At 40.5% G+C, this 15,392-nt stretch overlaps 1 protein-coding gene and 1 pseudogene across 12 annotated transcripts in view; both read left to right on the top strand.

Annotated features, from left to right (window-relative positions):
• LMO7 (LIM domain 7) overlaps positions 1–1,427 on the top strand; it is a 200,895-nt gene extending 199,468 nt beyond the window's left edge. For all 12 annotated transcript variants that reach the window (XM_027116066.1, XM_027116060.1, XM_027116056.1 and 9 more), the window contains one exon: positions 661–1,427. In XM_027116066.1, the coding sequence (XP_026971867.1) occupies positions 661–683 (23 nt within the window). In that variant the 3' untranslated portion in view covers positions 684–1,427. The remainder of the gene's footprint in view (positions 1–660) is intronic.
• A 9,966-nt stretch (positions 1,428–11,393) lies between these two features.
• On the top strand, positions 11,394–14,152 carry LOC113625466 (WD repeat and SOCS box-containing protein 1 pseudogene; annotated as a pseudogene).
• The last annotated feature ends 1,240 nt before the right edge of the window (positions 14,153–15,392 follow it).

Below are 15,392 nucleotides of genomic sequence, written 5' to 3'. Positions count from 1 at the left end.
AAAGACAACCATTCCTCCTTTTTATATTTTGAGCCTTGATGCTGGTAACATGTGTTTCTTCCTTATTGTGAAAGGGTGTTTGTTACAAGTGGTATCAGCCAAACCATATGCTTTTGAGCTCTGAGGTATTTATATGGCCTTTATGTGAAGAGTGCTTTGGAAATGGCTTCAGCCCAGTCAACTCTCTCTTATCTGTCACCGTGTTTTGAGCCTTCTCACCCCGTTGGTCCAGACCTTTCCTGGATGCCAGCACTGAGGTGGGAGAGTGTCAAGGCTGGGCATGGAATGGGGAGGGAGTGTGTGTATGTGTGTGAGCTTTTCTCTCTTTAGTCAAAATTCCAAAGCCAAATATAATTGATTTTTGGAATCATCATGGAAAAATTGCCCATGCCTTTTCTCTCCTCCAGTACAAATAATAGAGAGTTGAGTGTAACTTGTTTCTATATCAGCAGTTAATTTTTACTCCATTTTTTTTGCAAAGAAAGACTTGTAGAACCCAGAGGTGTGATTTGCCCAGCTTTATCCTAAGTGAGTAACAGGGTAACTCTTTCTACCTCATGGGGTCATTCTCTGAACGATTCCTGCTATGTATCCCAGGTGGCGATATTCGAGTGTTTCTGAATCTAAGCGCTTTTCTTTCTTCTCTCCTTGCCTGATCAGCTGGACGGCCAACCGCCATGTGATGTAAGCCTCCACACGAAAGCACTGTTGCAGATAGAAGAAGAGGTGGTTGCTGCTGGTATAGATCTATAAATACACGTTGTATGTCCTTTTGCTCTCTTTTTTAAAAAGAATAATACTTTTTCTGGCCTCTTTAGATTACATCAGAGCATTATAGTCTTGGTAGAACCTGTATTTTTGTCGTTTATTTATAAGAAGGTAATTATGTGTGGGGAAAAGTGCAGTATTTCCTTTTTGAATTCAGCATTATAAAAGCACAGGGGAAAAATAAGAACTTCAAAATATTTTTTTGATGCTGATAATGATCTAGTTTGACTTTCTAATGGTGTTTTGAGGAGGGTTATTTTATTGTTTTTTTTTTTTAAGTTTTGGAAACATTATTTGAAATAGTTAATATAAATATGTAATTGCATTTGCTCTGTTTATTATAATGTATTCTAAATTAATGCAGAACAATACGGAAAATTTCACTAAAATCCACCCCCAAATTTGCTTTCTGTATCCTTCTTTTCATTTATGTAATATTATTAAATTTTTTTTTAGCTTATATGACATTTTATTTGCTTGATTAGGGGAGCTCTATTTTCTTCACCAGAATTGTCACTAAGCAATTCCCAGTAGAAATTGCTTCTTTTCATTCATGGAAAATCATCATGGTTTGTATGCCAGAAGTTTTCTCCAGAAACTAGTGAGCCTTTCTGTTCAACTGCATTTGTAAATAAACTTGCTGATGCATTTAAAGAGTGGTTCTTTTTCTTCTGTGTGTGTCTGTGTTTGTCTACCTTCCAAGCCTTTTAATTTTGTTTCAGTGTATGGCTTTTCTTGATACTATGTTTTATTTAGCATATTTACTGAGGAATAAATTGACATACAATAAAATGCACATATTTAAACTGTACAGTGACAGGTTTTGACATGTGTATATACCTATGAAACTATGACTGCAATCTTGATATCATTTTTCCTGAAAAATTTTAACAAGAAACTTTATTTTTGATGGAAAGTTGTTTTTGAATGCAATATGTTTTTATGGTGAGAGGTGAAGTGAATGGTGAATTGTTGGATGATGTGCATAGAATCTTTACATATTCTTTTACTTCCTCAGTGATAAGTTTAGAAAATCTATAGGATAAAAAAAAATCTATAATGTTTTAGAAATCTGGAGTGAGAGTGCAAGAACGCAAGACTTTAGCATGTTTTGAGCAAAAATATAAGCTTGCTTGAATCCTTTATAATAAGGAAACTGGAGTGGTTAATTCTAGGATATGAGAACTGTACTGGGATAGGTTAGAAGTATATAAGAAGCTGTAATGTGGGAGAACATAAAAAATTTAGTTCCAGTTTTTATTTTTGTTTAGTATTCTTTATTTCTGATTATTAGAGTAATGTGTGTTTTTTGATGAAAATTTATCAAGTACCTAAAGCGTGAGGAATATAATTCTCAATTCCAAACTTCAAAGACAAGAGCTCTGTGTTTAAGCTCAATCCGTACACAGTTATTTATCCTGTGTTCCTAGTTAACATTGGCTTGTGAGTTTTCCATGTTCTTAAAACCATTTCTATATATTTTTATTAATGGTTGCATAATGCTCCATTGTTTGGTGCTGTTAATACTTACCTGATAGTTCCTCTACTGCGTGCATCTCAATTGTTTCTAATATTTAACACTTTTTTTAAACAAATAGATTTTATTTTCTTTAAAGTGATATAAGTTACTTTTATTTTTTCCCCATTATTTTGATCTTTTATTGGAGTAAAATTGCTTTACAATGTTGTGTTAGTTTCTGCTGTACAGTGAAGAGAGTCAGCTATATGTATACCTGTATACCCTCCCTCTTAGACCTCCCCCCCCCCCATCTAGGTCACCACAGAGCACCGAGCTGAGCTCCCTGTGATATATATAACATGGTTATATATACTATATGTATGCATATATTTCTAGTATAAAGTCTGTGATGGACTCTCCATGATCATATCTATTTCTTTATATTATTTTCATAGACATGAGATTATTGGCTCAGAGGTTATGCATCTTAAGGCTGTCACGATGCATATTGCCACAGTGGTTTCCAGAAAGATGCTACCAACTTAGACTCCCACTAGCACCACACAGGAATTTCCGTTGCCTTGTTCTCTGCCTGACATATAGTAGCCCTCAGTATGCAGTAGCTGAATAAATCAGTAAATAAACCACTGCTTCAATTTCTGTCTTGTTAATTCTGCTTGTTCCTACCTCTAGTACAAGCTTTATTTCTTACCTCACAGTTTTAGTTTTCTCATCCGACATCTTTACTGATCAGTACTCCTTTTCATCTAAATCCTGTGTCTTTTCATCTTAAGCCTTGTATACTGTTTTTCTTCTTCTCTGTACATTCTTATGACTTTTTTCCTCATCTCTCATATTATCTTGTTAAGTGATAATAATTTTGTTAGTACAAGTTGTTAGGACAGCTTTCAGAGATTTTCTTCTGAGACACCGGTGTTATAGCACCTTTGTATATGCCCATGAGAATTTGTAACTTCATTTAGGAACAAGGAAAGATTCAGTCATTCAACATTCTTTATTCAAGTGGTATGCGCCAGGCATAGTTTTAGGCACTGTAGATAGTGCAATGAAGAAATACAAAGTCTTGTCTCTTACTGGGCTTAGATTTCCAGTTGGGGGAGACAGTGATAAACGCAATAAAATGTAACATGCATGTGGAGATAAGGGTGTTGAAGCGCAAATGAGCGGGGCGAGGAGGCTCCATGGGTGTTGGAAGTGAAAGTTCCGTGGCGCCTTTTTATATGGGTTGTAGAGACATCCTCTCTGATATTTGAGCCAAAGCCTGAAGGATTGAGGGAGCAGACCTTACAGATATCTGAGGGGAATGCATTCCGGATATAGAGAATAGCAAGTTCAAGTGTCCTGAGGCAGGAGGATATATGGTGTGCTCAGAAAGCGACCATGTGGTTAGGAGGGATCAAGTGAGAGTGATGTGAGCAAGGAGGTGTGGGCAGGAAGACGCAGGTCTGCTGAGCAGGACAGAGACATTGGAGGGTTGAGCTGAGGAGTGAAATGAACTGACTTATGTTTTAAAATGACTGCAGACCACCACATAAACAATAGGTTGCAGAAGAGTAAAGGTAAAAGCAGGGAGGCGAGTTCGTAATCTATTGAAATTGTCCAGGTGAAAGATGTTCTCTTCAGCAGGGCGGGAGCAGGGGAGGTGATGAGGAAGGAGGTGACAGATTACACAGTGTGCATATGTATCTCGAAGATGAAGTGACAGATTTTGGGGATGGGTTGGATGTAGCATAAGAGGAAGGGAAGAGTCCAAGTCTCAAGTGTTGTCTTAAGGAGCTGAACATGGAACCACCACTTTCTAAAATGGATAAGGTGGTAGGTGGAGCCCAGTTGGGGTTGGTGGGGCAGGGAGATCAGGGTTTGGATTTTAAACATGGTAAGGTCTGAACAGTATTAGATAAACTAAATGACAGTGTCGAGTGGGCAGCTGGCTGTGCAAATCTGGAGTTCAAGGCAGAAGTCCAGGCTGGGGATGTAAGTGTAGGGTCATCAGTATATGGATGGAATTTAAGCTGAGAATCAAGAGGATATCACCTGGATTCTGACTGTAATTAGAGCAAAGAATATCTCAGAAGGACCAATTCCTGGGTTCCTCCAGCATTGGAGATCAGAGATGCAGAGGCAGGAGAAGAACCCACACACTGGTGTTCTGGAAATCAAGTCAATAGCATATTTCAAGGCGGAAGGGACCTGCTGTGTCAAAGGCTACCCAGTGATGCAGTAAGATGAGAACCCAGTCGATGACTGGAGATCATGTACATTTTGGTGTTCGTGGATTGACCACCTCAGATGTTCAGTTGGGCGGTCTTTCACGTACACAGCACCCAGCCCGATTTCCAGTGCCTAGCAACCTCTTAGTGTCCTGATGTGTTGTCTATTTACCCAGTGAGATGAACTCAGGGAGAGCTTGGAAAGCCATCTCCAGGCCACGTTCTGTCCATACCACCTGCCCCGCGCCCATGATATATTAGGAATCAGAGCTGCACTTCCCAGTGTGCCGTGAGTGAGTTCCCTTGACACGTGTGCTGCTTCCCCTTCACCACTTGCCCTGTAGTTTTGGGGGACTCTCAGAGTGTCCTGGAAACAGAGGTACTGGGGTTAGAGTGCACTGGCTGCTTCCAGAGGCAGAGACAGCCAGCTGGGTCCGGTTCTGCCGTGTTCTGAGACGCAAACTTTGGGTCTCTCGGCTGAGGCCCCGGACTTGGTCGCTCTGCCTTACTTCAAGCTACAGACAAGCTTTGGTCCTTAAATTATGATTCACAGTTGAGTTTCATAGTAGTTGATTGAAATTCTGTACCCTCCCACCCCCTGAGTCTAGCATTGCCAGTGGTAGATCTCAGTGTTAAGGCTTTTCATCCCTTTCAATGTCTCCATGTATGCTTTGTGGGAAGCAGGGAGAGGCCAAGTCAGAAACTGCCGTCTAGGGGCCATATATTTTTTTAATTAATTAATTTTTGGCTGCATTGGGTCTTCATTGCTGCGCACAGGCTTTCTCTAGTTATGGTGAGCGGGGGCTAGCTACTCTTCTTTGTGGTGTGCGTGTTTCTCATTATGGTGGCTTATCGTTGCGGAGCACGGGCTCTAGGCGCATCGGCTTCAGTAGTTGTGGCACGCCGGCTCAGTAGTTGTGGCTCGCGGGCTCTGGAGCGCAGGTTCAGTAGCTGTGGCGCATGGGCTTAGTTGCTTCGCAGCACATGGGATCTTCCTGGACCAGGGCTCGAACCCGTGTCCCCTGCATTGGCAGGCAGATTCTTAACCACTGTGCCACCAGGGAAGTCCTAGATGCCATATTAAGACATAAGAAAGTTCTACGTTTTAAAATTTCGTAAATATTCTTTAAAGTTACCCTTTATAATCTTGACTTAAAGAGGCAGTAGGTACATGTGTATTCTCTAGCCTTTCATTTGTTTTGTTTACACATGAGAATTATCTGTGTGTGTATGGGGAGGAATAATCAGAGTGCTGGGTCCATTGGGAATCTTTACAAGAGGCAGGGATCAAAAAATATCACCGTCATTTCTGCTGGCACACTTCCTGCTTCCTCCTACTTGAATTGAGCTTAGCAATTGAGTAGCCAAGAGAAGAGCTCTCTGTCTTCTGTGTTTGCGGGAGAACGACATGGGGGGAGAAGACGGCACATGGCCTGTGGACAGGCAGCTTCATAAGACAAGGCCAAGGAAGGATTGAGGGGCCAGGCCATTTGTGAGTGGCTAATTCTAACATCCAGTCTGTCCCAAAGAGGTAGTGGGGAGGAGTGAGTGAGTGAGAGGAGTAGAAGGAAGGGATGATTTCTTCAATATCTTTGAGAAATCAAAAGTTTTTATTTTATGGGTAGGCATGACTGGTAGAGGAGGGAAGAGGATGCTTTTATCCCCTGTAGTCATTAAAACCCGGAGCCTCTGCAGTGCTAGATTCATAAAGGAAAGTAGCATGAAAATTAAATTTGTTCTATTCAAGAATGTAATCTAGGCATTTTATTCAATACTTAATTTTCATTTCTATCACGGTGTGAGAAATAGCAAAAAAAAAGAAAGAAAGAAAGAAAGAAACTAGCTGGGTTCCAAGGAATAGGCCTGGAATAAAAACTACTGCCTGATTGTTAGTTGAGAGACATCTCTAATAGTGTATATGCCAGGGCTGGGAGTTTACTCATTTTATTTACTGCTCTAACATCAGTCCTTGCAATCTGGAAGAGGTGTTAAGGTATGCTAATGCAAGTCCCAGTTTATACCAGTAAAAATGGCATAAAAAGAATTTGAACTGTTTGTAGTGAGGTGGATGGACCTAGAGTCTGTCATACAGAGTGAAGTAAGTCGGAAAGAGAAAAACAAATACCGTCTGCTAACACATATATATGGAATCTAAAAAAAAAGCGGTTCTAATGAACCTAGGAACAGGACAGGAATAAAGATGCAGATGTAGAGAATGGACTTGAGGACACGGGGAGGGGGAAGGGTAAGCTGGGACGAAGTGAGAGAGTGGCATGGACATATATACACTACCAAATGTAAAATAGACAGCTAGTGGGAAGCAGCCACGTAACACAGGGAGATCAGCTTGGTAATTTGTGACCACCTAGAGGGGTGGGATAGGGAGGGTGGGAGGGAGATGCAAGAGGGAGGAGATATGGGGATATATGTATACATATAGCTGAATCACTTTGTTATACAGCAGAAACTAATGCAATATTGTGAAGCAATTATACTCCAATAAAGACATTAAAAATGGCATTTAAAAACCCTAGTATGTGTTTAAAATCCATGTGTACAGGACAGGAAAAAAGCAATTTTCATATTAATGTCATAAAACATGGAGGGAATATTTGATGAATACAAAGCAATCCTTATTCTCATGGAGGGGAAAGGCACATACCCAAAGGATTCTAGTGCCTGGTAGTAAAGACCAGGGCTATGAGAGAAATCCAGTGTGTGAGAATCCATGAGACATTTACATTTACATTTACTCAGTTGTGAAGCAACTTCACAGCCAAGTTGATATTTGAACTACATCTTTAAGAGCAGACATAATCTTAGCAGATAGAGCATGCAGAAGGAACAAAATACCATTTCTGATTTGGGATCAAATCCCCAGAGGTGCCTCCCTTACGTTGTATTCGATCAAAAGCATACACTCTTGGGCCTGTTTCGCAGAGGAATGAGGAGATCCCTAGTTACACTATGTGGGATCATGTCTCCATGGAGTGGTGAAGATCTGACGTAGGGTGGTGAGACCGCAAAAAGGAATAAGTCAATGGTTGAGAGATCATGACTCAAAGACATGACACGACCTAAAGAGAAGCAAAAGAATAACTGTAGGACCCCAAGCCTGGGTAGTGTAGAGACTGATATTGTTGAAAAAGGAAATGAGTTCTGTTTTGGACATGCCACAGTACTCCAGGGTTGACATACATAGAGAAGAAGTAGGTGAAGGTAGCTGGAAATAGGGGTTTGGGTTTAACTAGAAAGAAATGACATCCATTAGAGTTGGTTCATTTGCAAGCTCAAATTGACTTAGCTATAAGTTTATTTCCTCACCTGAGAGAAAGTCGAGAAGGTCAGTTCATCCAGCAGTTTAATAGTGTCATCAAAGACCCCTATCATTCATCTCGGGCTGTTTGGCCATCACAACGCTGGCTGCTCCTAAGGCTGCTTATTACCACGGTTGCAAGATGGAAGACAGGCTCCATGCTTCTTTTTTCATATTCACTGGAAGAGATGCTGAGCCCTCATTGCTCTTCAGCGTATAAGGGACCTTTTCCAGAAGCCATTGGCCAAACTTCTGTCTTCTCATAGGCCAGCCTTGGGTTATTTGCCCAGTTTTGAACCAGGGGGCCCCCTTAAGTGAGAATCACCTGGTGATGCTGACTGATGGGAGTTTGGTGGAGTAAATGTTGGGGGTTAACCACAACATGTACCATAGTTAGCCTTTATGAATTCTCTTAAAAATTGCATACTTGTATCAATATGATGTGAGATCCTGTCTTTCAAAATTAGAACCTTGTAAGTCGGCGAGTTTCTTAAGGAACGATATAGAGAGCACGGGGGAGAGGACAAGAATATTTCCTCTGTCGTACCCACCAAGGATCATGTGAGAGAGTATTTGAGAAAATTTGTTCTGTTCAAGCAATCATGAAGAGATCATGGTGGTGATGAGGTGAAAAATTGGTAACCTGGATAATTTGTAAATACTTGTGACTACTTTATGAATATAAAGTGTGAAAAATAGTCTCATACTTTTTCAGGTTTTTTCTGTAAAAATTCATGAAAGGGAATGGTGGGTTCAATGCTCATCTTCTTATGATTAAATTTGAAACTTAAGATTGTGGGTTTTAGGAACTGTAATCCCATGAGATCGTTTAATACATTTAGGTGACCCAGTAATTCTCTTGATGATTCTGTTTGACAATTCTGTGTGAAGCTCTTTAATGCTTACACCATAAAGATCCTCAAAGCTCGTCATGGAGAGTATTTTTCAACACCAGTTTTATAACACAATCCTGTGAAAGATTATCAAAACTCCTTCCTGTTAAAATTAGATTGGGGAAAATAGGATTTATTGAAAATTCCATAGGAGAGACCTATTAGAATCAGGAAAAGGACGGAGCAGTGCTTTCTAGGTTACATCCAGGCTTTTAACTCACATATTTTTGTGTGCTACTTGCTGTTACTTAAATTTTTTTTTTTTGTATTTTTGATAGCTAAAGTGCTTTGTTAGATCTGTAATGAATTCATTGTCACAGACCTGCATGGGAAGCGTTGGTCTGCCTGTTGCCATTTCAGGCTAAATAGAGAGTTCTTCTTACATTTGTCAGAAGCTCATTTGCCCTTTCAACCTGTTCTACGGCAGCAGGAAAACATCCATCACAGATGGCCAAGAGAGCTCCTGGGTCAAGCTTGCAAGTCCTCTGTGTTCTTAAATCCATTTCTACCTCCAAATCAGACTAGCTTCCTGGGAGCCCTTAGTCGTAAAATACTGACTTTGTGTCAGTTTCAAGTTCGGATGTATAATGAGGTTTAGGATATCCATGTTGCCTTCTTTCTGAATACATTTAAGTTCTAGGGTCAGGAATATAGCTCACAGCTGAAGAGGAGGCCAATGGAAGTGCAGAGAGAAACCAAGAAAGAGCCTCTCCCTGACCTGAGTTCACCTTAACAAGTCTTTATTGAGTATTCATTGTGTGCCAGGTGTATTAGGGACATGGTACAAGTGTGGTATTTTCATACTATAAAATAACTATGAATTCAGCTATGAAAATTAACATTTTTATAATTAAACTTATTTACAAACAATTTTATCATCAAAATTAATATATACTTAGAGCCCCATTCCACCTGAAGGCAAGAAAACTCAAATCTAATCTTGCCCATTTCTTCTCTCCAGCTTTTTCAGATTTAAGTCCAATCAAATCAGGATATTCCCTAACCCCTCTTCTGCCCCACAGTTGTTATCTGACCTTGGCTTGGTTTACATGGTGACAGAGTCATGGCCCCGTGGTGGACCTGTGGAAGCACCTTGTTCTATGCACCTCGTTGCTATGCCAGTGATCACTGCAGCACCTAGCATCCTGTCTGGTCTTTCTACCTGGTTAGCCCTTCACGATGGCATCCACTGGGGTGTCAACTTTCCCACCTGATCCATGGCTTGAAGGACCATGCAGCACAGGTCACCCAGTGTTCAGCTTCAACCCTCATCCCTTCATCTCAGGCAGGTCATCTCTTTGGGTCAACAGGTCTGCTCTGTCAGCCAAAGGTCCTCTCTGCCCCTAGATCCTGAATCAAATCTGCAAAGTCCCTCTTTCACATAAGGAAACATACAGCTTCCAGGGATTAGGATGGGAACATTATTTGGCATACCACAGTCACTTTGATATTTACCAACTAAAACCAGGAGTTAGTATTCTCCCCTTTTGCCACTATTTAAAAAGAGATCATTAGGATGATTCTGACTAAAAATGTTAAAGTTTTTTCTCAAATAATATTTATAAATGTGTGCTCATCACTAAAAGGTGTAATAAAATGACATTTGTCGACTCAGTAGGCTTAATTTTCAGTGGGATAGTGGTGGTTCCAGTGACCTCTGCGTTGCCCGTTTTGCCTCATTTCTTTGGGAGCAGTCTCTACAATGATGGGCAAGATGATCCATTGTGCTGTATGAAGAACATATTAGAAAATGTATTTGTATGTGTTTTTATATTTGAAAAGAAACATTTTAAGCATTTCTGGTATTTCATAGAAGGGTTGGCACAGACACGCTTGTCGTTATGGCTGTGTTAGTCACGTGTAGTGCAGAACGCATAGTGTAGTACGTAGATGTCCTGAGGGCTGAATGAGCACCCCACCCCGCAATGGTTTCTTCATTTGGCATGTTGTGATATATTACAATTTATTTATGTCATCACTTTGCAAGCAAGATTTTTAGAAACATGAGGAACACGAAGAAGAACATCTACAATTTTTCCAGTGATGCTTAAAGTCAAGTAAGATTTAATCTCTCCTTGACATACTACATACAGTAATAAATGTTTACAAGCATCTTTTGAGCTTACATAATAGCAGATGCACATAACGGCAAATCCCCTTGCTCTTCTTACTGAGGTTAAAATGGCTGAAATAAAATACTGGAAATAACATGGAAACTGACACAAGTATATTCCTTTGTCAGCAAATATTGCTGGAAGAGGCACAGAAAACATCACCGAAGTAGAGAAGAAACAAGAATGAGAACAAATAATTCGGTGTGAGACGTTTGCTCCATAATACAGGTGTCTCCATCATATCTCAGCTTATGGTATTTGCTAAATTGTTTCAATGATGAAATACAAAAAGAACTATTTATGAGCCATTAAAATGTTTTAGGAGACTGATACTCAACAGTAAGTTACTTGTTTATTAAAAACAAGGGACTTCCCTGGTGGCACAGTGGTTAAGAATCCGCCTGCCAATGCAGGGGACACGGGTTCGAGCCCCAGTCTGGGAAGATCCCACATGCCGTGGAGCAACTAAGCCCATACGCCACAACTACTGAGCCTGCGCTCTAGAGCCCACGAGCCACAGCTACTGAAGCCCGAGTGCCTAGACCCGGTGCACCGCAACAAAGAGTAGTCCCTACTCGCCGCAACTAGAGAAAGCCCGTGTGCAGTAACGAAGACACAATGCAGCCAAAAATAAATAAATAAAAATAAATAAATTTAAAAACAATTTATGGTAAAACTGGGTACATTTACCCATTGATGGAATGACTATTTTGGAATAAAAAAGAGATTCCAGAATATAGTTACAGAGTCTCTATAATATTACTATATTATTTTTACTGCATCATTTATTGCAAGTTTTAGTCTCAAATTGTAGTCAGAAATTAGCAAATATGGTTCATTTTATAAAAAACAGGATTTTTTTTCAGCTTTATTGAGGTATAATTGACGCATAAAATTGCCAGATATTTAAAGTATACAACGGGCTGATTTGATACACATGTACATTGTGAAAGGATTTCCCCCATGGAGTCAATTAACACCTCCATCCCCTCACACAGTTATCCTTTTTATTTGGTGAGAACATTTAAGTTCTACTCTCTTAGCAAATCTCAACTATACAATACAGTGTTATCAACTATAGTCACTATATTATACATTAGATCCTCAGACCTTACTCATCTTATAATTGAAAATTTATACCCTTTTACCAACATCTCCCTATTTCCTCCACCCACAGCCCTGGGCAACCACTTTTCTACTCTTTAAAAACAAGATCTTGCTCCAGTGTCTCGTCTGCAGTCGGTTGTGTGGAGGGAAGCGTCTTGGTCCGTAGGCGCGAGGAAGGGAACAGCATCTATTGTCTGTGTTTGACTCCGTAGTTTGGTCCTAGGCCTCCCGGAGCTTTCCCGGGGCGGTCAGCAGAAAACGCCGCGACCGCCCCGCCCCTCCCCTCCGTCCCCGGGACCGGGAGGGACCCAGCCCGCGTCACGCCGCATCGCGCCTCCGGAATCAGACGGTGCCCCATAGATGGCCAGCTTTCCCCCGATGGTCAACGAGTAAGAGATCGTGAGATCACGTACTACAGGTGAACTCTTAGCTCCTGCAGCTCCTTTTGACAAGAAATGTGGTCGTGAAATTGGACTGTTGCTTTTGCCTTAAGAACTTTCTCTTGCATGGCACCAAGAATATCACCAATTCAAGCAGTTTAAGATTGTCAGGACAAAACAGTGATGGTGGTCAAAAAAATAAGCCTCGTGAACATATTATAGACTGTGGCGATGTAGTCTGGAGTCTTGCTTTTGGATCTTCAGTTCCAGAAAAACAGAGTCGCTGTGTAAACATAGAATGGCATCGATTCAGATTTGGACAAGATCAGCTACTCCTTGCCACAGGGTTAAACAATGGGTGTATCAAAATATGGGATGTATATACAGGAAAACTCCTCCTTAACTTGGTAGGTCATACTGAAGTGGTCAGAGATTTAACTTTTGTTCCAGATGGGAGCTTGATCCTGGTGTCAGCTTCAAGAGACAAAACTCTGAGAGTGTGGGACCTGAAAGATGACGGAAACATGATGAAAGTATTGAGGGGCCATCAGAACTGGGTGTACAGCTGTGCATTCTCTCCTGACTCTTCTATGCTGTGTTCAGTGGGAGCCAGTAAGGCAGTTTTCCTTTGGAATATGGATAAATATACCATGATACGGAAAGTAGAAGGACATCACCATGATGTTGTAGCTTGTGACTTTTCTCCTGATGGAGCATTACTGGCTATGGCCTCTTATGATACTCGAGTTTATATCAGGGATCCACACACTGGAGACATTCTGATGGAATTTGGGCACCTGTTTTCCCCACCCACTCCAATATTTGCTGGAGGAGCAAATGACCGATGGGTACGATCTGTCTCGTTTAGTCATGATGGACTGCGTGTTGCAAGCCTTGCTGATGATAAAATGGTGAGGTTCTGGAGAATTGATGAGGATTATCCAGTACAAGTTACACCTTTGAGCAATCGTCTTTGCTGTGCCTTTTCTACTGATGGCAGTGTTTTAGCTGCTGGGACACATGATGGAAGTGTGTGTTTTGGGGCCACTCCAAGGCAAGTCCCTAGCCTTCAACATTTATGTCGCATATCAATCCGAAGAGTGATGCCCACCCAAGAAGTCCAGGAGCTGCTGATTCCTTCCAAAGTTTTAGAGTTCCTCTCCTACCGTGTTTAGAGGATGCTGTCTTCCCTAGTATTGGGGACTGACAACACACTTTACACAAACCTCAAGCTTTACTGACTTCAAGGTTTAGGAGATTTATTTAATTTGATACATTCTTGTATTGCATTTTCATCAGTTGAGCTTTTAAAATATTATTTATAGACCTTAGGAGAAATATTTCTGAACATATCAAATGTAAATATTTTTCTAAAATGTAACTGTGAGACCATATACATACATGTATATATTTCGATATAAGCTGCTGTGTGTTGAATGGACCCTTTTGCTTTTCTAATTTTTAGTTCCAACATGTATACATTGCTTCGGTAGAGCCACAATATGTATCTTTGCTGTAAAGTGGAAGGAATGTTTTCATTCTGGGACACTGAGTTAGATGGTAAATACTGACTTAAGAAAGCTGAATGCCTCATAACAAAATGTGTATTTGGTTGGGGGGTGGTCAGGCAACTGACCTTCAAGTAAAACAGCTTTTGTCTAGGGAAGGATTTTGTTTTCCTTAGGAGTGGCAGCTGAGAGGTAGAATTTGAATGTGACATTATTAAATGAAAAATAGCCAGGATGCAACCAGGAAAAAAGGGTGTCTTTTTTTTTTTTTTCCTAACTACTGCTTGTGGGCCTTAATTTTGGAAAGCAGCTGGCTACTTTCACCCCTGTGGTATAAATAAAGTATTATAATAAATTTTAGTCAATTTGAAAAATCTGTCTACTGCATTATTGCTAAATATTTTGTTGTTTCTACTAAGGGACAATTATTTTATGACTGTAGTGGGTATTTTTGCTTTTTGTTTATTTTTTACACATATCCTATGTTTCTGCAGGGGATAATATTGGTGACTTGCCAAAGAGAAGCAATACAATTAGTATATCTGTTTTTGCCTTCTGTTATTTATCTTACCTGCAGATATTAAGAATGGATGCATTATGTAAAATGCTTGATTATATATTTTTGTTGAGCTTTTTTTTTTTTTTTTTTCTTGCTGTACGCGGTCCTCTCACTGTTGTGGCCTCTTCCGTTGCAGAGCACAGGCTCCGGATGCGCAGGCCCAGCGGCCATGGCTCACGGGCCCAGCCGCTCCGCGGCTTGTGGGATCTTCCCGGACCGGGGCACGAACCCGTGTCCCCTGCATCGGCAGGCGGACTCTCAACCACTGCACCACCAGGGAAGCCCCTTGTTGAGCTTTTTAATTAAAGACTTGTAAAAAAAAAAAAAAAAAACAGAACAAGATCTTTACTAGAATAAAATAACATTTTGTAATGAGATAGGGAATGACCATGCAAATATTTTTTTGCTACACTTGATGGCAACAACGTTTGATGGCTTTGTTTTCATTACTTTGGCAGTGGTTGAAGATATTCTGCAGATTTTCCTTTGCAAAAAAAAAAAAAAGGGGTTTTCAAATTTGTTGACCTTTTCCCAAGGTGGCTGCCTGTAGTTTTCCTAGTAGATACTTAAAATACAAAAACAAGCTTAATAATCTTCTTGTACAATAAAGGTGATAAAAACAAATACAATGCATAACCCCTTTTGAAAGAAACATATGCTATGAGAGAACAGTTTGAAAATTAAATGTGTAAAAAGTTTCCATTATTATATGGTTTTGTTGCAAAAAAACCCCTAAATATTACACACATTTCTCATCAGAAACTAAAATGTTTAACAGTATTTTCAAGTGATATATTTTTAGCAGAATTTGAACCAATTTGTTTAATTATACACAAAAGGCAGAGGACTCAGTGAGTGGAAGTAGTGGGATGGAAATTAACTAGCTCATCTTTTTTTTTTTTTTTTTTTTGCTGTGGCTGGGCCCGTAGGCCATGGCCGCTGAGCCTGTGCGTCCGGAGCCTGTGCTCCGCAGCGGGAGGGGCCACAACAGTGAGAGGCCCGAGTACCACAAAAAAAAAAGAGTCCCCATAAAGCAAGCATATGCTTCCTCCTCTCC

This window comes from Aethalodelphis obliquidens, unplaced genomic scaffold, assembly GCF_003676395.1.
Source record: "Aethalodelphis obliquidens isolate GAN/ISIS:26980383/991018 unplaced genomic scaffold, ASM367639v1 scaffold15, whole genome shotgun sequence".
NCBI classification, from domain to species: Eukaryota; Metazoa; Chordata; class Mammalia; order Artiodactyla; family Delphinidae; genus Aethalodelphis; species Aethalodelphis obliquidens.
This window is presented reverse-complemented; position numbering and strand designations above follow the sequence as displayed.